The sequence below is a fragment of the Chiloscyllium plagiosum genome, unplaced genomic scaffold (assembly GCF_037043375.1).
Source record: "Chiloscyllium plagiosum isolate Xiang-an unplaced genomic scaffold, Cpla_swu_hap1 HiC_scaffold_30, whole genome shotgun sequence".
Taxonomy (NCBI): domain Eukaryota; kingdom Metazoa; phylum Chordata; class Chondrichthyes; order Orectolobiformes; family Hemiscylliidae; genus Chiloscyllium; species Chiloscyllium plagiosum.
Genome location: NW_028270168.1, coordinates 44,824,724 through 44,849,078, shown reverse-complemented (window position 1 = coordinate 44,849,078; position 24,355 = coordinate 44,824,724). Strand labels below are relative to the sequence as shown.

Here is a 24,355-nt window from a genome sequence, read left to right as displayed (position 1 = left end):
TGTATTTATCCTGCAAGGGTTATTGAAAAATGTGGCACTTCGGTCATTGCAGGCTGCCCTGGCGCAGTCCCTGCACAGATGTGGTTCAGATTGAGAATGAAGCCTCTGGTAGACATATGTTCACTTGGTTACCAAGCCAACTATTAATAAGCTAATATAGAGCACAGAGGAAATCAATTTCATGTGCACCATTCCTGCCCACCTCCCTTATTTGCTGTAATTGTCTAAGCTTTTCTGTCAATGTTTTCCATTTGAAAGTTGCAAGGTTAATGCTTGTCCGTTTGACTTTACCAAATCAGATGGAATTCCACCTTCCATAAATATGAGTTGGACCTAAAACTCTGCTGATATGTTAACTCAATACAATTCCTTTCCCTCCATCACCATGTTTGTGATCTCCATGGACTGCTGTTCAAAAGCAATATTTTGGTTTTAAAATTATCATCTTTGTTTTTAAATTGCTCCATGGCCTTGTGCCCACCTGCCTTATTTATTTCCTCCAACCCTAAAACCCACCAAGATGTTCCTTTAATTCTTGCTTCTTGTGCTTTGTCGATTAGAATTTGGTTGGTTAGATCCTAAGCTTGGAATTAATTTCCTTCCGTTATCTCTCCACCTTTCTACCTCACTTTCTACTTTGAAGACATCCAAAGAAACCCAAACATATAAATAGAAAGCAGGAATCATCAGCAATGCTTTGTCCGGAGGCTCACTGAAGATGTTACCTAGTATGGTGCTGAAATGTCTAAAAATGAACCTTCCAGCTCAGTGAGCAAACCTACATCCAGAACCTTTTTCTTTATTCCTTTTTATTCTTATCTTAGACTTTTTATTTATTATTTTTCCTGTTTTATACCAAATACTTAAGTATCTGTATCTAGGTATCTTACACCCTAAGATGGCACCTGTAAATGGTGATATTGCAGACTTTGCACTGCACTGAATTGAGTGTGCATGATAATAAAGTTAATTCAGTTCAATCCAGTTCTTTGAGTGTGTGGTCATCTGACATATTATTACCTTTAATGACTAGGTGTCATACATTTATTACACTTCTGTGGAGCACTGTGGGATGTTTCATTGCATTAAAAGAGCAATAAATGCCTATTCCTAAAATCCTTAAAGGGATGGACAAGGTAGATACAGGCAGATGTTTCCCCAGGCTGAGGAATTTAGATCCAAGGGCACACTATTTAAGATTAAGGAGGAAACCATTTAGGGGTGAGATAAGGTAAATTTCTGCTCAGAGTTTTGAATCTTTGTAATTCTCTAACACAGAGGGCTGTGGATGATCAGTCTCTGAATATATTTAAAATAGTGGTTGATATATTTTGTTTATCAATGACATCAGGGTTATGGGGATAGCATGTGTAAAAGGCATTGAAGTGTTTGATCAGCTATAATTGTATTAATTTGAGGACAGACTTAATGGTTCTTCTGCTTTCCACATGCTAAGAAGGATGAGGAGTCTTTGGAGAGATATGAAAAAGAACTGACTGTTTGGCCAAAAGTTGAGGGTTGACTTTTACAACTGATTGACCTTCACTGGAGGATATGTGGTGATAGCAAATTATTATTCCATGGATAATTTGTTTAAAGACGTTAACAGCTACTACCAATTTTAATGGGAGTTAACAATCTGTGTACATTTATAACTGACTAGTTTGGTCTCCAGGCACCAATCTACCACATTAATGTAATACACTTATACTTTGCATATCTTGCCTTGTGAAATTGCCCTTACAAACAGAAGCAATTATGAACAAAGACAATTAAACCCATTACGATACAGATCAGACAACTTATGTACAATGCCTCTATCAAAGCTTCTCTGTACTTAACTTTGTTATCAAACTTTATCTGGACTGTGCCACTGAAGTTTATTTAAATGTGAAAAACAGTTATTGGCTAAGCAAAGGAATAATGTTGTGATGGAATTATAATTGAATAATTGTGGAGAAGTTAATATCCTAAATTTGCATGTTGGTTCATGTTAAGATACTTAAATTTAGAGTCATCAGATTGCACCATTGAATCTATTTGTTGTTTGTAAGGACGGTGACCCAGATTTTGTTGTCAGCAGCTAAGGAATGGTACTTTTTATTCACCTTGAAGAAGTGGTCCCCAAGGATTTTACAATCTGTACTAAAATTGGTGGTGCTGATGCTTCCCCTTTTTTTTTTGAAATTACTCATGTTGACAATCTCCTTATTCCTCCAAAACAGCAGAAGCAAAGCTCTAAATTTGTCTTTCTACCAAGTGCCATTTCTGGCCATCTTAACTAGCTTGGCTGGCTGGTTCCTGATACAGCGCGATGGGCTTCAGTTCCCACACTTGGTTGAGGTTACCATGGAGCACACTCCTCCTCAACGTAGCTCCTTGTCTGAGACATGGTGACTTTCTGGTGATACCACCACTAGTCTTCTGCCCTTCTTCTTGCTCTGGAACCATGGCCACTTCTCTTCACCTTCCAGTATCACATCAGCTTCTTTTGCCTTTCTTTCCCTTTGTTTTCCTACTTTTGATGCTTTTTAACTCTAACCTAGCAACTTGTATTTCTTCCAGTTTTCAAGTATGATATGAATGGTTGTAACTGATGGGAAAGTCTGAACAGCTTTCTCTTGAAGAGAAGGCTGACAAGTGACTTAATTCAAAGTCTTTCAGCTTATGAAAGAGTTTGATAAAGTAGACATAAAGAAGATGCTTCCATGTGTTTCCACTCAAGGGGAGGTGATAACCTGGTGGTATTATCACTGGCCTGTTCCAGAGACCCAGGTAATGTTCTGAAGAAGGGCTTGTGCCCGAAGCATCGATTCTCCTGTTCCTTGGATGCTGCCTGACCTGCTGCGCTTTTCCAGCAACACATTTCCGGCTCTGATCTCCAGCATCTGCAGCCCTCACTTTCTCTCAAATGTTCTGGGGACCTGGGTTCAATCCTGCCATGGCAGATGGTGACATTTGTTCCAACAAAAATATGTAAATATGTGAAACAGCAGCAGAGGTAGGCTTTTCAAATCTGCTTCACTATCCAATTCGTTCATGGTCGTACAGTGACTCAGTGGTTAGCACTGCTGCCTCATAGTGCTATGGACCTGGGTTTGATTCCACCCTCTGACAGCTATCTGTGTGGGTTTACTCCGGTGCTTTGGTTTCCTCCCACAGTCCAAAGATATGCCATGGAAAATGCAGGGTAGGGGGAATGGGTCTAGGTGGGATGCTCATCATAGGGTCGGTGTGGACTTGATGGCCTGCTCCCACATTGTAGGGGTTCTATGATCCAATGGGTGTCAGATGCAATTATTATGGGGATGTAAGAAAGTAGTAATAAATTTTTGTCTGTCTTGACAGAAGTCAGTTGCCAAGGAGAAATGGGGGTAACCTATGAGTTATTAAGTGTGAGAAAATTAATTAACAAAAGGAGAGGGAAAAGTACTGGATATTTCCACTAGTGTAGGTGCTGCATACTTGGATTTCCAGAGAGGTGTCAGACACACAAGGCAAGTGTGCAAAATGAGGTTTCATCGAGGAAGCTGTGATGTATTAGTATGGATAAATAACTTCACTAACAGACAGGAAACAGCAAGTCGAGAAAAATGGTATATTTTCAGTTTGGTAGATGTGACTGCTGAGATGCAGGAAGGATCAATGCTGCTGCCCTTGGTTGTTTATAATCTATTTTAATAACTTAGAGAGGAATGTATCAATATTTACTGGTGATACGAAGCCAGGTAGAATTGTAAGCTGTACTATAGTCACAAAAGCTGAAAGCTGAAATTAGACCGGTTAAGTGAGTGGATAACAAAGTGAAAGATGAAATATAATAATGGGAAATGTCAGGTCATTTTGGTCATTAAAAACAGAAAAGTAGAACACTTTGTTTTAAATTATGGAATTTGGAATCATTAATGTTCAGAGAGACTTGGGTATACTTGTTGAGGAACACGGAGGCATACAATTAGGAAAACAGAAAAATCAATTTTGGCCTTCATTACAAGGAGATAAAAATAGAGTTCATGCTGCAGTTGTATGGGGCTTTGGTGAGACTGCTTAAGGTTATTCTGTCATTAGAGGCAAAGTGAAGAGTCAATATGTTGATCCCGCAGATGAGAGTATTGTCCCAGGGAAGGTTAAACAAGTTAGGCTTATCTCGGGTTTCGAAGAGTGAGAGGTGACCTCTTTAGAACATTCCAGATTATGGAGGGGCTTGACAAGGTAGATACTGAGATATTGTTTCCTTTGGCTTGGAAATCTAACACAAGGGGGCACAATTTCAGGGTTTTTAAAACATTCATTCAAGGGGTGTGAGGCTAGGCCAGCTGAAGGGCAGTTAAGAGTCACCACATGGTCTGGAGTCACATGTAGGCCAGACTAGGTAAGGATGACAGATTTCCTTCCCTAAAAGACATTTATGAACCAGCTGGGTTTTAATGACAGTTGACAGAAGTTATATGGTTTTCTGTTTGGGTTGCTGCTTCCTGAAAAGTTTTCTTTTCAAATTAATTTAAATTTCACTGTCTGCCATTGTGGAATTTGAACTTCAGCCCTCGAACATTAGCCTGATTACTAGCCTAGTGAAATTACTGTAACATTACTACCTGCCCGATAATTGCCAGTCATTTCAGAATGAGATGGAGAAGTTTTGTTTTCATCACTCAACATTATGAATCGTTGGAATTCTTTACTCCAGAGGATTGTAGATGCTCCATTATTTAATATTTAAGATTTAGATAGTTTTCTTATCTCTCTAAGAATCAAGGAGGATGAGGAGTGGATGGGAAAGAGAGGTTGAAGTTCAAGAATCAAATTGCCAAGTAGATCAGGCAGGTTGCTCCTGATTATTCCTGCTCCTGTTTCTGACACTCTATCGACTGATGTTCTCCAGTTGTGTATCCCAATCTACACATGACTCCCATCTCAGACGACAGTGAGCAGAACCACACAGGCTAGAGAAACACAGTACGCATGCTGGTCAAATTAGTTTCCCATTCGGTGGTTTAGTTTGAAATGACCACTCAATATTATGTTCACTCTAACAATCATCGAATCCCTACAGTGTGGAAGCAGGCCATTCAGCCCAGCACGTCCACACTGATCCTCTGAAAAGCATCCCACCCAGACCCAACCCCCTACCCTATTATGTAACCCTACATTTCACATGGCTAATCCATCTTGCCTCCATACCTTTGGACTGTAGGAGGAAGCCGGAGCACCCGGAGGAAACCCACGCAGACACTGGGAGAAAGTGCAAACTCCACACAGTCGCCCGAGGGTGGAATTGAACCCGGGTCCCTGGCGCTGTGAGGCAGCACTGAGCCACCATACTGAATGGGCAAAAATTACTGCCTTGCCCTTTTTCTTTACACTCAAGAATATTAAAAACTACATTGGGATCAGAGCAAAGTAGTCACAACTGGGCAATGTGTGAGGAATTTCCATTACAAATTGTATGCATTCAGCCTTGACTGATGTGAATTCTTGCTTCTAACAATCAATGGGTGAATTAGATTTTTGGATCCTCCAGTGCTGGCCAAAGCTCAGAATCGTTTAGAATTTACGACATAACTGCACGGATGGATGAGTGTCTATCTGCTTAAGGACTGCCAAGTCTATGGGCTTTTAAAAAATTATTGATGGTGATTCATTTACTTCAGGGTAATTTTGCCGAGGTAGAAGCAAAATGGATGTTCAAGGTTCCAAATGAAAAACTCAGCATCATGTGCCAACATCTGTGGACAGAGAAACAAAGTTAATGTTTTGAGTCCAATTGGACTCTTCTTGAAGGGAAAATGGAAAAGTTGAGGCAAATTGCATCATTGCACGTAGAAAAAAGTGGATAAGTACCTGACAGAGAAAGGAATAGGAGGTTATGTGAATGGGAGGCCAAGTATAGGGCGATGAGGTCACTGTGGAACATACACACTGACGTTAACCTACTCTATTTATGTAACTTCTACTGTCCCATGGATGAAATTCCTGTCATAGTTTGTAATCGTTCCTTCTTTATTATTAAAGAAATCTATTTATTTGTTATTTACTAATATACCTTTCTGCTGGAGTATGATAGAATCCAGAAGAAGAGACTTATACTATCACCCCACCCAGTCAGTTCTCCTGTAGTGCTTTATAGTAGGTTGGTTCTATTGGTAAGGATTGATCCTCACTGTAATGTTTGAAATTATCATTGCCCCAAGTGAATTTGACTCAATAGCACAATGTGCAGTGAAATGCTAATGTCTCACCTTCTGTTATGAGATCAGTACTGTTATCCTCCAAACCATCAAGATCCTATGAGTTGACTTTGTACTTATTCCTGCAAACCTTTACCGTCTGCACGGATTTTACTAGATCTGTTCTACAGACACTTTGGACTCAAATACCACAGTCGTGTGGTCGTGAGGAAAGCATTAAATCATTGGTGGATCTGTCTTGTTATCATCTATTGCCTTCCCTCTGCACAGCCATTCTCCACCATTGGACCAAGACGACACATTCGTTGCTCAATATTCGGCTATTGTCAGATGCTGAGTGAAAGATTTGTTGTGGTACTTCGCTGCTGTTAGATTTTGTTTTTGCCAAATCCTAATCTTTCACATGGTTAAGTTCTGATCTGTCATTGTAAAAATGTTGCATTCTAATTTACTGGAGAGATGAGGAGTGAAGATGGTGCTCTGAGGGGCAGTGTAAAAGTGACGGGCTTCCATTGGAACCAATTCATCGGTTCTGAAGAGAGATGACAGTGGAAAAAATAAAATCCCCTTACTTTTTCGATGAGCTGGAACGTTTCACTTGTTTAGAAATGAGTTGCTTTCACAAGCTGCAAGCTGATAGTTAGGAAGCCACTTAATATCAAATTGGGTCAGATTTTCTGAGGTGTTGCAGTCTCATGTAGAGTGCCATTCTGCTGCTTTTTTTTTAACAAAAGAAGGAGCTCTGCATTTCTGAGAGGAGATTTCACTTGAAGCTCCCTCAGAAATGCAGAGCTGTATTACCATCCTGACAGTTCTTTCATAGCACACATAGGAAACCCATGCAGACACGGGAAGAATGTGCAAACTCCACAGTCACTCAAGGCTGGAATCAAACCCGGGTCCCTGGGGCTGTGAGGCAGCACTGAGCCACCATGCTGCTTGTCATCAACTGATGTATTGTCAATTGCCATTTACAGAGGAGTGTGTCAGACTTTTTTGTGTGTGCCAGTGTTTCATAATTTGGTCCCTGGTAGGCCTGGTTCTCTGGAATGCACGCTCATTTTGAATCCCAATCAGTGGAAATAATTTCTCTCTCCCCTCTTTTGAATTTATTATTATCATGAAACTTTGATCATAATATCTTTTCTAACTTCCATCAAATACAACTAGATTGTGTAATCTTTCTTTCAGCCCTCGAAGTCCACTCTGGTAAACGCACACTGCACTCAACACACAGATCACCACAATATTCTTGAAGTTCGATGGCCACGCAAGTAGGTAGGATGGGAAAGAAGGCATACGGCATGCTTTCCTTTATTGGTTAGAGAATTGAGTACAAGATTCAGGATGTCATTTGGCAGCTTCATAAGACTTTGGTTTAGGCCACACTTTGAGTATTGTGTTCAATTCTGGTTGCCACGTTACAGGAAGGATGTGGAGGTGTAGAAGAGGTTTATCAGAATGCTGCCTGGATTAGAGAGTAGGAGCTATAAGGAGAGGCTAGAAATACTCACGTTGTTTTCTCTGGAGCGGCAGAGGCTGAGGGGAGACTTGATTGAAGACTGTAAAATTATGAGATGCATAGTTAGGGTTGACAGTCAGAATCGTTTTCCCAGAGTTGTAATGTCTGATACTTAGGGGCATGCACTTAAGCTGAGAGGGGGGAAAGTTCAAAGGAGATAAGAGGAGCAAGTGTTTACAAAGATATGTGGTAGGAGTCTGGAACACACTGCTGGGGTGATAGTAGAAACAGATACAATGGGGACATTTAAAAACCTTTAGATAAACACATGAATATGCAAGGAATGGAGGGATATGGACCAAGGTAAGGCAAAGGGGATTAGTTTAAATTGGCATCATGCTCAGCACAATATCATGGGCTGAAGGTCCCCTTACTGTGCTGTACTGTTCTATGTTCACAGTAGCTTATATTATTCCAGCTGTGTTTGTTCAGCTCAACAGGTTTGATGATGTAGATTCAGAACATTTCAACTTTAGAAACTGATCAGCGTTTTCATTATGGAAATCTAAATGGACTGCACAGTTGAGGGACTGTAATTGACCTTTATCTCTAAGGAAAGCAAAATGGGCTCGGATTTAAGTTATCTTTGCCTGGTGTATTGTTATCCAATACACATTGCTGAGTTACCCTGGGTCAGCCGTGTGGTCACAATATTTTCTCATCAACCTGGATAGAGATGGTATTACACAGCTCTGGAGCAAGTGGGACTTGAATCGGGTATCCTGTCTCAGAGGTAGGGACACTACCAATGCACCACAAGTGCCTCAATATCCGGGTTTAGAAATTTTAATTAACTTGTTCAGATCTGTCATGTTACCTCTATGGAGCAGGTGGGATTTGACCCCAGGACTCTTGGTCTGGAGGTAGGGACACTATCACTGCGCCAAAAGAGACCCGATCTCCTTGCTCAGAGTATTTTCTAATCAACCTGTTCAGAGATGGTATTACACACCACAGATGCAGATGGGACTTGAACCTGGGCTTCCTATCTCAGTGGTAGAGACATTACCATTGCTCTGCAAGAACTCTTGACCTCCTGGCTCGTCTTTTAGTGGATTTTCAAAATGGTTTGGGTTTCTGCCATGCAGTTTTATATCATTATATATGTGACTATTTATTTTTAAAATTCTAATCAATATACAGGCAGTTCTCTTAAAAAGTGTGTTTCAGCATCACGATTTGGCTATAACATTGCTGAAGAATTAGGGAACAGTATTTTCGAGAACACTTACCTCTTCGCAATTGCGCGATTCCAGTGGGGATTGTTTTGCATGCTTTGTTCTGTGCATGTGCCAATATTAGCTGCCGTCGGAGCGTGTGAGAAGTACAGGCCGATATGTTGAGCAGTTTCATCTCAAAAATTAAACTAATGTTGCTTGCTTTCCCTCTGAGGCAAGAATATTCTTGCATAATTCCTGTATAAACCTTATATAATTCCTGTCTGATTGCATTACTCTTATACATACCATTTGCCTTTCGAATTTGTTCTTGTACCTGCATGCCACACAATGTAAACCCCAAGAAACAGGTAGAAGACAATCAGCCACAACTGCACCTGAAGGTGGTGTGATGACCCTCTGCCCCTCCAGCAGCAATTGTTTTTGTAATGTGTTAAATTTACGTTTGTTTCATTAATAAATATGGTTTGAACCTTCATTCAGGCCTTGCTATACTTTGTCTCAGGCTTTTGGGTGATCGTTGAGCGTTCCTGAGTGATATATTTTACTCGTCTGTACCTAACCCCACTTTTCCTGTAGGCCCCATTATTCCTATTAAGCGATTTTCTATTAAAGGAGGTTTTTCTGGGACACAACTATGATGTTATAGGAGAACTACCTATATTCAGAGATGATATCACACACCTGTGGAGCAGATAGGGATTGGTCCCAGGTCTCCTTTCTCAGAGGTGGGAAAACTACCACTGTGCCACATGACCCTTGAACTTCTGGTTCATATTTTATATTCACATGGGCTTTTACATACAGCTCAATTTGTTTTTCTTACTCCATCACTGAATCCCATGACTTTTTTTTCATTTATTAACCAACCAGTAAATCACCATGTTTGCAATAGATTAACTTAGATGTAGAGCCCGCGAAGGGTAATGGAGATCATCAAAGGTGAGGGAGAGGGAGAAGGGGCTAAACTGGAAGGGGACTTCCTAGCTCTCTCAATAGAGGGACATGTGCATCACCTGTGTATACGTAGTTAACAAACATCTACTGCTATTCAGCAACTGTAGACTAAAAAGTACTCTCATCTATCACATTGTCATATTCTGTGTTTCATGTTGCAATTTTACTGACAAGCTCACTAAAACAATTGCAGTGACAAGTTTGTACTGCAGAACAATGGCGGCTGATACTATTTATTAATCAAATGTAGTTAGCTAATTCTGGATTAACAATTCATCACACACTGATCAGTGGTTCATGTACTGGACACTGATGGAAGTATGCACCTGCAGAGGTGGTCATGGCTGAGATTGGGCTGTGATTACCTGCGGCCAGGAAGACGAGAGTAATGAGGAAGCAATGGAGAGTGAGTAAGGCTGTGAAACTGTAGCCCAGTGTGGAGTCAACACGTTCAGAGATTACGGCGTGATAAATACTGTCTGGTACTAAGTCTCATTCGTAAGAGTGAAACTGTGATTATAATGTGAAGATTATTAGAAAAACAATAGCTAAATCACGTGGAATTACATGGCGCAGACCATGAAAACCAAGACTACTTGAGAAATAAAATCCTCAACATAAGATGAATTTTGACACAGCAATGTTAATTCAACATTGCAAAAAGAAAATGAGTTCATTGTGGCTTGGCTTTAACAGCAATTGCAAATCTTCTTGTCTGCTTACTGAGACAACGCATTTTGATTTACGCTTGAAAACTAGCTGGGTGGCAGGGAAATCAAGTTTTTATCAAGATTGAAGAGCTTAGTGAGTATTTCTGAAATCCATTTAAAATTTGATCAGTGTTTTGAAAGTGCAGTGTTCTGCTTGGTTGCATGTGCTACTTTTCAGACTTGATTAGGGAGAACCAATCTTGGTTTGAAAGGATGGAAAGGGTGGTTGATTATAGACCGCAGCAAAAGATCAAGCCAGAAAAGAATAAGTAGAAAGATGCCACATATCTGGACAATTTAAAGACCAGATAATGTCCTTGTCATGAGGTATATGATTAGATTCCCTACAGTGTGGAAGCCAGCCTTTAGGCCCAACAAGTCGACACTAACCCTCTGAAGAGTAACCCACCCAGACCCATTTCCCTCTGACTGATGTACTTAACACTGTGGGCAATTTAGCATGGCCAATCTGCCTGACCCGCACATCTTTGGACTGTGGGAGGAAACTGGAGCACCCGGAGGAAATCCACGCAGACACAGAGAGAAAGTCACCCAAGGCTGGAATCGAACCTGGGACCCTGGTGCTGTGAGGCAGCAGTGCTAACCACTGAGCTACTGTGCTGCCCTGAAATCAGTTGACTATGGGAGAACCGCACCCATTACATGATTTGCTACCATTGGGATGGATTTGGGAAACAGCTTCCTTTAAAGGAAGTCAGTGACCCCCATATTTCAGATCCACTTTTTGCCCTGTGCTGTAAAAGGCAGGCAATACTGAGAATTTCATGCCTAGTTCATTGCAGCTCTCACAACGCTTGAGAAGCTTAACACCATCCAGGTAAAAACAGCCCATTGACTGGGCACCACTTCCACAAATATTCGGCCCCTCCATATCCGACACTCAGTAAGGCAATGTGTGCCATCAGCAAGCTACACTGCAACGACTCATTAAGTCTCCTCTGATAGCACTTTCCATTTAGAAGGACAAGGCAGCAGATACATGGGAATGCCATGACCCGCAAGTTCCCCTCTGAGCCAATCACATTGCAAATCTATCGCATTCAGTGTTGCTGGCTCAAAGTCCTCAAACTCCCTGACAGTACTGTGGGTTTGCCTATACTAAAATAATTACAGCAGTTCAGGAAGGCTGTTCACCACCACCTTCTCAAGGGTAACTAGAGCTGAGAAACGTTTATTAGCTTAGCCAGTGATGCCTACATCTCTGGAGTAAGTTTTAATAAAAAGATAATGCTTTGTAGAATGCTGATGACTTAGAAAGCAGGAACTAAGAAAGTTGTGAAGAGATCTATAATGACAGGAATGGTATCTTAGGATGGGAGAAAGCCAAATTTGATTCTTTTGGAGCAGTAATTGTTTTGAAATAGCCTGCCAGGTTAGTTTGACCAACTCCACGCAAAGAAAGTACTTCAGCATTTGGCTGTGGTCATTATTCATTTAAAAAACCCAAGAGGCCAAACGATGTATTTATCCTAACCTTTGAAGTAAATGCCTCAAAAAATACAAGATGAAATGTATTGCAAATAGAAGTATTCCATATGGTTGCAGCATAAATAAAATGAAATGGGTACATTGTACAAAAGTCTCTCAGCAAAAATGAAAAAGGGAAATAGAATGGATTGGATTAATGACATCTCTGCAATGTGAAATGATTTTCAGTCAGCCTTGTATCGTTGATGCACTTGATTTACAAGTTGATACATGCTAATTCAAACATGGAGAAATTGTTGGTAAAGTTACATTGATACAAATATTGTCTTGGGTGCAGGTTTATGTTGTATCCATGCTGCTGATTACCATGGTGTATGGGCTGTCTCCTCAGCCTGTGGGTGGTTTACTGATGTCATTCTTTTTCAGGCCAGGATCCACAATGGCCACATGGCCGAGGGTGTGGTAGAGGAAAACCATTTGGTAATCTAATGAGAGGCAGCTCATTTTGTGAAAAAAAAAGTGCAGTTTACTGCATGTCAACAAATAGGTGCTTGTTACATTAATAGGGTGGACATTGTTACAGAGAGTGTGTGGAAGGCTGGATGGTCGAACACCATTCCTTCGCAATCCTAAACTGCTCGCACACTAAATCGATATCAACAAGACTGGCAACATTTTGTGAGTTGTCTATAGTGGATCTTATTCTTATATGATTAGATTAGATTCCCTACAGTGTGGAAACAGGCTGTTCGGCCCAACAAGTCCACACTGACCCTCCGAAGGGCAACCCACCCAGACCCATTTCCCTCTGGCTAATACAGCTAACACTATGGGCAATTTAGCATGGCCAATTCACCTGACCTGCACATCTTTGGACTGTGGGAGGAAACCAGAACACCCGGAGACACTGGGAGAATGCACAAACTCCACACGGACAGTTGTCCAAGGCTGGAATTGAACCTGGGTCCCTGGTGCTGTGAGGCAGCAGTGCTAACCACTGTGCCACCATGCTGCCCCTCAATTGTAATTGTTCTGCTCATCTAAATCTCAATTCTGAGTCTCACTGTATTCTGCACTCTGTTCTATTCTGCCGATGCAATTTATATGCCTGTAGAGAACATGAAACAACACTTTTCACTGTTCTGGATGTGGTTTGCTCGCTGAGCTGGAAGGTTCATTTCCAGATGTTTCGTCACCCTACTAGGTAACCTCTTCAGTGGGTCTCTGGGTGAAAGAAATCATCTCAAAACTCACTTTTCACTGTATCTCAGTACATGTGACATCAATAAGTTGATTTAATCAATCAATATGAAATCATCATGGTAATGCTTAAAGCACCCTTTAGTATTAACCCTTTCAGACCTTTACCTGTGCATCACCTAGATCAGAGATGTGTGGAATACCTGCCATCAGAAATCTATTGCTGTTTTTGTTTATCACTTCCTCAAAAGATTAGCATCAGATCATTCACCAAAAGTTAATGTGAATGTTACAAGGCTAACTCATGCCAGCTGGCAGTGCACCTTTGACAGCATGATCATGTTTGCAAGAATTTGCAGGAGCTTTGGGAAGAAATTGATTTTCTTGCACAAATAATCTCCACAGAAATTGGCCATAAAGTAGTGTCTCAGACAGATGAGCTGAATTGCTGTACCTTGTTTCATGTTTGTCAAAGGGAGCTGTATTTCTGATGTGTGGCACTAAGGCTTCTTTTGATTTGATTTATGTGACGTGTACCTTGGTACAGTGAAAAGTTTTGATTTGTGTGCAGTACAGATCATAGCACACAAAGTTCATGCTGTGATGAAATAGGGCAAGGAATACAATGTTGCGGCTGCAGAGAAGGTATACAAAAAGCAAGATCAGCATGACGTTTGAGAGGTCCATCCAGAAGCCTAATGACAGTGGGGAAGAAGCTGTTCTTGAACCTGTTTAGTACATGTGATTAAACTTTTGTATAGAATCATAGAGATGTACAGCATGGAAACAGACCCTTCAGTCCAACCCATCCATGCCGACCAGATATCCCAACCCAATGTAGTCCCACCGGCCAGCACCCGGCCCATATCCCTCCAAACCCTTCCTATTCATATACCCATCCAAATGCCTTTTAAATGTTGCAATTATACCAGCCTCCACCACTTCCTCTGGCAGCTTGGAGTGCAGGTTCTTAGCTCCTTGAAAGTGACGTTGCAGGTAGTGAAGAAGGCGTTTGGTATGCTTTCTTGTATTGGTCAGAGTATTGAGTACAGGAGTTGGTTGTTTTGCGGTCATGTTGTGACTGTACAGGACATTGGTTAGGCCACTGTTGGAATATTGCGTGCAATTCTGGTCTCCTTCCTATCGGAAAGATGTTGTGAAACTTGAAAGGGTTCAGAAAAGATTTACAAGGATGTTGCCAGGGTTGGAGGATTTGAGCTACAGGGGCAGGCTGGGCTGTTTTCCCTGGAGCGTCGGAGGCTGGGGTTTACAAAATTGAGGGGCATGGATAGGGTAAATAGGCAAAGTAATTTCCCTGGGGTGGGGGTGTCCAGAACTAGAGGGCATAGGTTTAGGGTGAGAGGGAAAAGGTAAAAAAGAGATCCAAGGGGCAACTTTTTACCTTTTTTGGATGGATGTAAGATCCCATAACATAATCTCAAACAAAAGGTTACCTCTGCCAGTGTCCTAACTAATATCAATCTCTAAAACAATGTACTTTTGTAGGTCATGGCTAAACCATTTTTTTTCAACTGTTGGTTATGGGTGTTTGCTCTGTGCGACTGTTGTTTCTGCATTACAATAGTGAATAAAATTTGAAGGTCAAGGATGCCTCAGAGAGGGTACAGAATGTTCTCAAAGGGGGAGGAGGTCATTGTACACATTGGAACCAATGACATACGAAGGGAAAAAGATGAGATTCTGAAGGGAGAATGAAGAAAGCTAGGCAGGAATTTAAAAAGGAGGTCCTCATGGGTAGTAATATCTGGATTACACCCAGTGCTAAGAGCGAGTGAGGGTAGGAATAGGAGGATAGAGCAGATGAATGCATGGCTGAGGAGCTGGTGCATGGGAGCAGGGTTCGCATTTTTAGATCTTTGGAATCTCTTCTGGGCAGAAGTTACCTGTACAAGAAGGACAGATTGCACCTGAATTGGAAGGGGACTAATATACTGGCAAGGAAATTTGCTAGAACTGCTCAAGGAGGATTTAAGGTGGAGGGATGTGGGACCCAGGGAAATGGTGAGCAAAGAGATCAATCTGAGACTGGTACAGTTGGGAAAAGGAGCGAGTCAAACAGTCAGTTTACTTCAATGGGAGAGGTCTAACAGGGAAGGCAGATAAACTCTAGGCATGGTTAGGAACATGGGACTGGGATATCATAGCAATGACAGAAACATGGCTCAGGGATTGTTCGGACTGGCAGCTTCATATTCCAGGATACAAAGTAAGAGGAAGGACAGAAAGGGAAGCAAGAGAGGAGGGGGAGTGACGTTTTTGATAAGAGATAGCATTACAGCTGTACATAGGGAGGATATTCCTCGGAATACATCCAGCGAAGTATTTGGGTGGAACTGAGAAATAAGAAAGGGATGATCACCTTTATTGAGATTGTATTATAGACAGCCCTAATAGTCAGCGAGAAATTGAGAAACAAATTTGTAAGGAGATCTCCGTTATCTTTAAGAATAATAGGGTGGCTATGGCAGGGGATTTTAACTTTCCAAACATAGAGGGTTAAGGGTTTGGATGGAGAGGGATTTATTAAGTGTGTACAAGAAAATTTTCTGATTCAGTATGTGGATGTACTGACTAGAGAAGGTGCAAAACATGACCGATTCTTGGGAAATAAGGCAGGGCAGGTGACTGAGGTGTCAGTGGGGGAGCACTTTGGGGCTAATGAGTTTTAAAATAGTGATGGAAAAGGATAGACTAGATCTAAAAGTTGAAGTTCTAAATTGGAGGAAGGCTAATTTTGACGGGATTAGGCAAGAACTTTCGAAAGCAGATTGGGGGCAGATGTTCGCAGGTAAAGGGATGGCTAGAGAATGGGAAGCCTTTAAAAATGAGATTAGGAGAGTCCAGAGAACGTTCTGTTCGGGTGAAAGGAAAGGCTGGTAGGTGTAGTGAATGCTCAATGACCCGAGAAATTGAGGTTTTGGTTAAGAAAAAGAAGGAAGCATATGTCAGGTATAGACAGGATAGATTGAGAGAATCCTTCGAGTATAAAGGCAGTCGGAGTATACTTAAGAGGGAAATCAAGAGGGCAAAGAGGGGACATGAGATAGCTTTGGCAAATAGGTTTAAGGAGAATCCAAAGGATTTTAACAAATACTTTAATGACAAGAGGGTAACTTGGGAGAAAATAGGGTCCCTCAAAGATCAGCAAGGCAGCCTTTTTGTGGAGCTGCAGGAGATGGGGGTGATACCAAACGAGTATTTTGCATCAGTGTTTACTGTGGAGAAGGACATGGGAGATTTATAATGTAGGGAAATAGATGGTGACATCTTGAAAATTGTCCATATTGCAGAGAAGGAGGTGCGGGATGTCTTGAAATACATATAAGTGGATAAATCCCCAGGACTTGATCAGGTGTACCCTAGAACTCTGGGGGAAGCTAGGGAAGTGATTGCTGGGCCCATTGCTGAGATATTTGTCTCATCGATAGTCACAGGTGAGGTGCTGGAAGACTGGATGTTGGCTAATGTGGTGCCACTGTTTAAGAAGGGTGGTAAAGACAAGCCAGCGAACTATAGACCGGTGAGCCTGACCTCGGTGGTGGGCAAGTTGTTGGAGGGAATCCTGAGGGACAGGGTTTACATGAATTTGGAAAGGCAAGGACTGATTAGGGATAGTCAGCATGGCTTTGTGCATGGGAAATCATGTCTCACCAACTTGATTGAGTTTTTTTGAAGAAGTAACAAAGAGGATTCTGAAACCAAAAGAAAAAATGCTGGAAAATCTCAGCAGGTCTGGCAGCATCTGTAAGGAGAGAAAAGGGTTGACGTTTCGAGTCTAACTGACCCTTTGTCAAAGCTCTTTCTAACAAAGAGGATTGATGAGGGCAGAGTGGTGGACGTGATCTATTAGGACTTCAGTAAGGCATTCGAAAAGAATACAGAAGTGGTTCAAAGGTAGAAGACAGAGGGTGGTGGTGGAAGGTTGTTTTTCAGACTGGCGGCCCGTGATCAGTGGAGTGCCACAAGGATCGGTGCTGGTCCACTTCTTTTCGTCATTTATATAAATGATTTGGAGGTGAGCATAAGAGGTACAGTTAGTAAGTTTGTAGATGATGCCAAAATTGGAGGTGTAGTGGACAATGAAGAAGGTTACCTCAGTACAACGGGATCTTGATCAGATGGGCCAGTGGGCTGAGGAGTGGCAGATGGAGTTTAAATTAGATAAATGCGAGGTGCTGCATTTTGGAAAAGCAAATTAGAGCACTTAATGGTGAGGCCCTAGTGAGTGTTGCTGAACAAAAAGACCTTGGAGTGCAGGTTCACAGGTTCTTGAAAGTACAATCGCAGGTAGATGGGCTAGTGAAGAAGGCGTTTGGTATGCTTTATTGGTCAGAGCATTGACGATAGGAGCTGGATGTCATGTTGCAGATGTACAGGACATTGGTTAGGCAACTTTCGGAATTTTGTGTGCAGTTCTGGTCTCCTTCCTATTGGAAGGATGTTGTGAAACTTGAAAGGGTTCAGAAAAGGTTTAAAAGGATGTTGACAGGGTTGGAGTATTTGAGCTACAAGGAGAGGCTGAATAGGCTGGGATTGTTTTCCCTGGAACAATGGAGGCTGAGGGCTAACCTTATCGAGAGTTTATAAAATCATGAGAGGCATGGATGGGGTAAATAGACAAAGTCTCTTCATGGGGTGGGGGAATCCAGAACTAGTGGAGACAGGATTAGGGTGAGGGGAAAGAAATAAAAGGGACCTAAGGGGCAAGTTTTTCACACTGAGGGTGATGCAGGAATGGAATGAGCTGCCAGAGGAAGTGGTGGAGGCTGGCACAATTGCAACGTTTAAAAGGCATCTGTACGGATATATGAATAGGAAGGGTTTGGAGGGATATGGGCCAAGTGCTGGCAAATGGGAGTAGATTAGGTTAGTATATCTGGTCAGCATTGACGAGTTGGACCGAGCTGTACATCTCTATGACTCTGACTGTAAAGCACCTTGCGGCCTTGTGTGTGAAAGAGACTATATGAACACAAAGCTTTCATTGTTCTATTTCTTTACTTCTGCGGCTTTGAAGTGAGCATTATGTGAAAAATGTGGACGTATGGATATATAATGCAAAGAGAATGATAAAGTAACAATGTATGAATTTGAAGTGAGAACTGAGTTATATCTCTGTCAAGATACAGACAACCCACTTCAGTTGCAGATTGCAGTTAATCTTGGTTCTCTATGAGTAGTACATAGAGATGGACAAACAATGTTGTAAGTTTATAAAAATGTCTTGTGTACTTTTGAATAAAAGCAAAGCAATATGGATGCTGGAAATATGAAATAGAAACAAAGTGCTGGAGAAACTCAACAGGTCTGGCTGCAACTGTGGAGACAAAGAAAGTTAATGTTTGGAGTCTAATACAACTCTCTTTTGGAATGCATTTTAAAAAATCTTCTGCAATAGTTTGTAGGTACTCACTTGTGAGACAGAGCAGAGCCAATAGCTACACCAGCTGGTTTAACAATGGGGGCTTAGTTGGCATACATCTGAGATCCACTAGTTTCTACAGGGCAGCTTGAACATTTTAAAGAGAGGAGCTTCCTGTTTCTTGTGGATTAATAGAGAAGGAGAGGAAGAGGATCTGCGCTGGAATCATCATGCTTGACCTTTAGAGAGTGTTGACTTGATAGGCACAATGGAATTGATTCATTGCAGAATATGTATTCTGCACTGCAGTTTACACATTATAAATGATTCCTCCAGGTTTCTGATCCCTCGGAACTGCTGTCATTGATGAACTCAGATGAGAAGGAATTGGAATGACCAGATTAGATTAGATTAGATTAGATTACTTACAGTGTGGAAACAGGCCCTTCGGCCCAACAAGTCCACACCGCCCCGCCGAAGCGCAACCCACCCATACCCCTGCCTTTACCCCTTACCTAACACTACGGGCAATTTAGCATGGCCAATTTACCTGACCTGCACATCTTTGGACTGTGGGAGGAAACCGGAGCACCCGGAGGAAACCCACGCAGACACGGGGAGAACGTGCAACCTCCACACAGTCAGTCGCCTGAGGCGGGAATTGAACCCGGGTCTCTGGCGCTGTGAGGCAGCAGTGCTAACCACTGTGCCACCGTGCCGCCCATTAACACGACATTGAGTGAAACTGAATAAACATAACCCCTTGGTGTTAACTGGAGACTCAAAGTTCATTTTAAAATTGGAACACCCTGTAAATGGATGATCATTGTATCAGTCATCCATTCAATGTCCTGTAGGATTTTTCCAATTCATTGATTCAGTTCAGGGAAATCCATTGGGTGTATCAATACACATCATCCATTTTACAGCAGATCTCGATGCAAAACACCCTTTGACACAATATTTGCAGATGTACCGTACTCTTTAGGTGCTGTTCTACTATGAAATAAATGATTCAGTTTTCATAAAACCAAAAGGTATCAGAGCAGAAGGAGGCTTTTTGGTCCATCAAGTCTACTCCGCCATTCAGTAGGATCATGGCTGATTGATAGCCATCAACTCCCCTTTCCTGATTTTTCTAATAACCCTTGATTACTTTACTGATTAAAGTCATATCTAAGCCTTGAATATACTTAATGACCCAGCCTCAACAAGAAATCTGCAGATTGACTCTCATGTTCACTCACATGCACACACTGTCATGCATACACACTCTTTTTCTCTCTCTCTCTCTCTCTCTCTTTCTCGCACTCTCTCTCTCTCTTTCTCGCACACGCACCCACAAGTGTATGGGGTGAATTTGTATTTGCAGAATTATGTTTGCAAAATGCTCAGTCTGCAGGCAGTCAATATGTGTAATATTTTGTAAATTCCACTTTGGAAATAGAACCAGTCTGACTCAAGATTGGGATACAGACAGACTCTAACCTCACACCTTTGATGCATTGTCTGAGCTGAAATGTCACTGTTTTTAATAAAACCTTAATTTATTTTGAGAATGTGACTTAAATGAAGTTCTAGGATTTACATATTAATAAATTGAAACCTGCAGCTCATTCTCAAAGATGAAAAACTTAACAACAGTCTAGGTTTGTTCTGTATATCATTTCAGTTGCATGACAGTAATCTTTTGCTATACATTCTGTCTCTTATGGACCTGCTTCACAACCACCTGAAGAAGGAGTGGCATTGTAAAAGCTAATGCTTCCAAATAAACCTGTTGTACGATAATCTGGTGTTGTATTATTTTAACCTTCTTCTAAGAGCTGAGTATATTCTGGAGTATTTAATTCCTGACCCTGTTCAATTTGCAACCATAACTCTGTAGTGGCTGTTTGATAAAACCTATATATACATTTGTCTATACTATTAATTTATCTAGTTTGTTACGGATATTTTCACATTCAGATACAGCTTTGACATTTTCTAATTATCCTATGTGTTGCCATAGTAATGCTCTATTACCTCTCTACTCTTAGTGTCACTTCCCGACCTACTCCACTTATATCCAATCACTGCTGTGTTCTGAAGCCCTGACACTGCATTTGTTATTAAATTTACCCTTTGTTTGATTCTCCCACCCTGAAAAAAAGCTATCCCCTCGAGTGGGCCTGGTCTGTATAGAGCAGGCCTGATTCCTGCTGGCTCTCTGCTGCTTCCTGTTGTTATGAGCCACTCTATTCTTCAAGGTACTGTGCATTTGAGACCCAGCAGCAGTCAGGCCTGCCCTATACTGACCAGGCCCACTCGAGGGGATAGCTTTTTTTTTCCGAACCCCTCTGGAAATGTGGCCTCCCTCCTTTTTACCTCTATCACTGCCACTCCCACGGCCATGCCAGTAAGCCTGATACTAGGATTTTGGTTCTGACCAAGTATCTCCAAGGTAATGAACCAGTTGCACAAGTGCAGTGTCCTTCTCAGAGGGCAGGCTGCTTTTTAAACGGTCAGATCACTGCAGATGCTGCTGCTGTGGGACTCTTGCTGACCATGCAGCCAGTCAGCAGTGTGAACTTTACTCTGAAAGCATTTGGGTGAAGAACATACCGCAAAGTGGATGCAGGGAGTGGGCGCAGTGTAATCTCCCTTCATCAGCTCAATGGACTCTTTCCAATTGCATCCCTGTTGGTGTTTGTTAGATCAGTTCTGCGCACATCCTTTTCACATGGTAAAACTGTAATCCAGCCGAGCTCGCAAACAAAGTCCGGGAGATCAGTCCTGAGAAACAGCCTTGTCTTGTTACTGAAACTCCGTCTGCACTCGCTGTGAGGCCTGTTCTTCAAACAGTCTTTAATCCAAAGTGAAGTTACTCCGGGTAGCGCGCTTGCCTGTTGGCCCACCAGCACAGTGCTTCGCCACATTGCCTGTGGCACTCCATGCTCATAAACCCCTGTGCTATCTCGGGAGCAATCAGTCCTTGCTAGGGTGAATAGCTGCTATTTCGAAAAAAAAACCTTATCAAGAAATTGTTCCCCGGCATCTCATTGCGAAGTTTGGAGTCTACTTATTGCTCAGTTGGCAGCACTTGAATAGGCTCTTGTCACAACAGTACTATTCCACATCTTCATCTGTACTTTGTGTGGATTAGTCAGCATGTTCACTTTCTGAATAAAACTAAAAATTCTCACTGTCTTCATTTGGAAATTGTAACCCTTGACTTAGGACAACAGTATTGCTGGGAAGTATTTCCCCAAGTCAAAAACATTTGGAAGGATAATAAGTGACATAAACTGAGCAATTACAAGCTGTGAGTTAAGCATGAGATTTACTTCATTTTGTTTCATATTTAATATGGCCATTTGTGGAATGCTGCAGTCAATTCTGGTCTCCCTGCTTTAGGAAGGATGTTTTGAAAATTGGAAGGGTTCAGAAAAGATTTAGAAGGGTGTTTGCCATCGTAGAAAGGTTTGAGGTAAAAGGAGATGCTGAATAGGCTGGGGCTATTTTCTCCTGAGGGGTGACCTTATAGAAGTTTATAAAATAATGAGGGGCATGGATAGGGTGAGTAGTCAAGGTATTTTCCCCAGGAGAGGGGAATCCAAGACCAGAGGTTTAAGGTGAGAAGGGAAAGGGTTAAAAGGGATCTAAGGGACAACATTTTCATGCAGAGGGTAGTGATTGTATGGAATGAACTGCCAGAGGAAGTGGTGGAGGCTGGTACAATGACAACACATGAATAGGAATGGTTTAGAACAGTATGAAGCAAGTGCTGACAAATGGGACTGGATTAATTTAGGATATCTGGTCAGCATGGATGAGTTGGACCGATTGGTCTGTTTCCGTGCTGCTTAACTCTGACTCAATATACCGCTGTGCATTACCAGAGAACATCTCTCCTCAGATAAGAATAAAATGGCTTTTGCTTGGGGTCAAAAGGGTAACGTTTGCCCCTCAATTGTCCTTGCTACCCATATGGACAGAATCCCTGTGAACAGAGAATGGGTTTGGTGCTTTGAATTGTCACACAAGAAACTGAATTTTTACATGCCTTTTCATTAATGCCTTTTCTCCCCACTTTTGTGTTTTTAAATTTCAGTTGTTTTGCTGGATTCCAAAGAGTCACAAGCTGAACTAGGATGGACAGCTCACCCATCAGATGGAGTAAGTCTGAATCACCTCCTTTGTGTTTTCCCTTCAGGTGATATTCACATTGCATTTTACCAACTCATTTTGAGCCCAAATTTCATTTGCGACTACCATCAATCTTGGAAAACCAAGTGGATTTGGAAGGACTATGAGAGAAGTTGGAGATCAAGAGCCCAGTGGTTCCCTCGTTCCTGTCCTGTGTCAATCGGTTAAAGTTAAGAGTATTGCAGTACTGTCGTTATCGTGGAACCCTCGAGCAGTGATTTGTGTCAGTGTTACGTCTCGTGGTTCCCAATAGTGTCATAGAGTCATAGAGATGTACAGCACGGAAACAGACCCTTCGGTCCAACCCGTCCATGCAGACCAGATATCCCAATCCAATCTAGTCCCACCTGCCAGCACCTGGCCCATATCCCTCCAAACCCTTCCTATTTATATACCCATCCAAATGCCTCTTAAATGTTGCAATTGTACCAGCCTCCACCACATCCTCTGGCAGCTCATTCCATACACGTACTATCCTCTGTGTGAAAAAGTTACATTGTGGGTCTCTTTTATACCTTTCCCCTCTCACCCTAAACCTATGCCCTCTAGTTCTGGACTCCCCGACCCCAGGGAAAAGACTTTGCCTATTTACCCTATCTCACAATTTGACAATGGGACTTCATCAAACATAGATTTCTTTTTAATCCACCTGTTAAAATTAATTATCTTTTTAAAGAATGATATCTGACGAGGAGATTATCGCTTTGAAGCTCTATTTGTGTGCAAAGATTGGAACAGAAAATAATTGCCATAACGTTTTTAATAAAACTGAACAATAGTTAGGGATAAAGGAGGATAAGGGAGATTGGATACATAGTCCATGCTGTATAGTTTCTTCCATGAACTTCCAGTATTTGAGTATACACTATAATGCTTATCAAGTACTGTTAAAGGTACCGTTTCAAGACACGTATGATAGAATATAGGAATGTGTCTTTCAACTGCTCAAACCTCCTCAATCCATTCAATTAGATCATACCCGACCTGCACTCTGAATCTGCCTATTTCTACCATTTTTCAGCTTACAACTACTCTCCAGGGCAATTAGGGCTGGGCAATGAATACTGTCCCCACCAGTGATTCTCTTATCCCATAGAATAAGAAATGTATGAGTAGTTTTTTTTAGTTATACTGTACATGATAAGCTGCTTGAAACAGCCTGGCTGAGTGACACAGTTACCTCCTCATAAGCAATTCCTTCCTGATAAAAATTCAGCAGGAACATGAGACAGTTATTACCCGTCACCAGTGTTAATTTACTTAGCGTTTACACTCTTATTGATTTTGAGATCATTAAAGATGTCCTAAGGTGAGACTTTTGTTTACTCCGATATCCTGTTTGATTAAATGATTCTCTGCTGGGCACTAAACTGCCTTTTGCCAGGATGGAACAGTGGTTGCTTGATGCATTTTTACAACTTGCTCTCCAAATGATACTGGCCAAGTAATTTTGATTGGGGAAAACGTAGGTGCAAAGGCATTGGAATTGGGAATCTTGTGGGAATCCTGATGAAGCTGACTCCTTCCCTTACCACACACCCATCAAAAGTCTCCGACCTCTGTGTTAAATTCAGAGATTG

General features: G+C 41.7%; 1 protein-coding gene across 4 annotated transcripts in view; it reads left to right on the top strand.

Annotated features, from left to right (window-relative positions):
* Positions 1–24,355, top strand: part of epha10 (EPH receptor A10) — a 610,046-nt gene that overhangs the window by 82,965 nt on the left and 502,726 nt on the right. For all 4 annotated transcript variants that reach the window (XM_043717893.2, XM_043717892.2, XM_043717890.2 and 1 more), the window contains exon 2: positions 22,681–22,745. In XM_043717893.2, the coding sequence (XP_043573828.1) occupies positions 22,681–22,745 (65 nt within the window). The remainder of the gene's footprint in view (positions 1–22,680; positions 22,746–24,355) is intronic.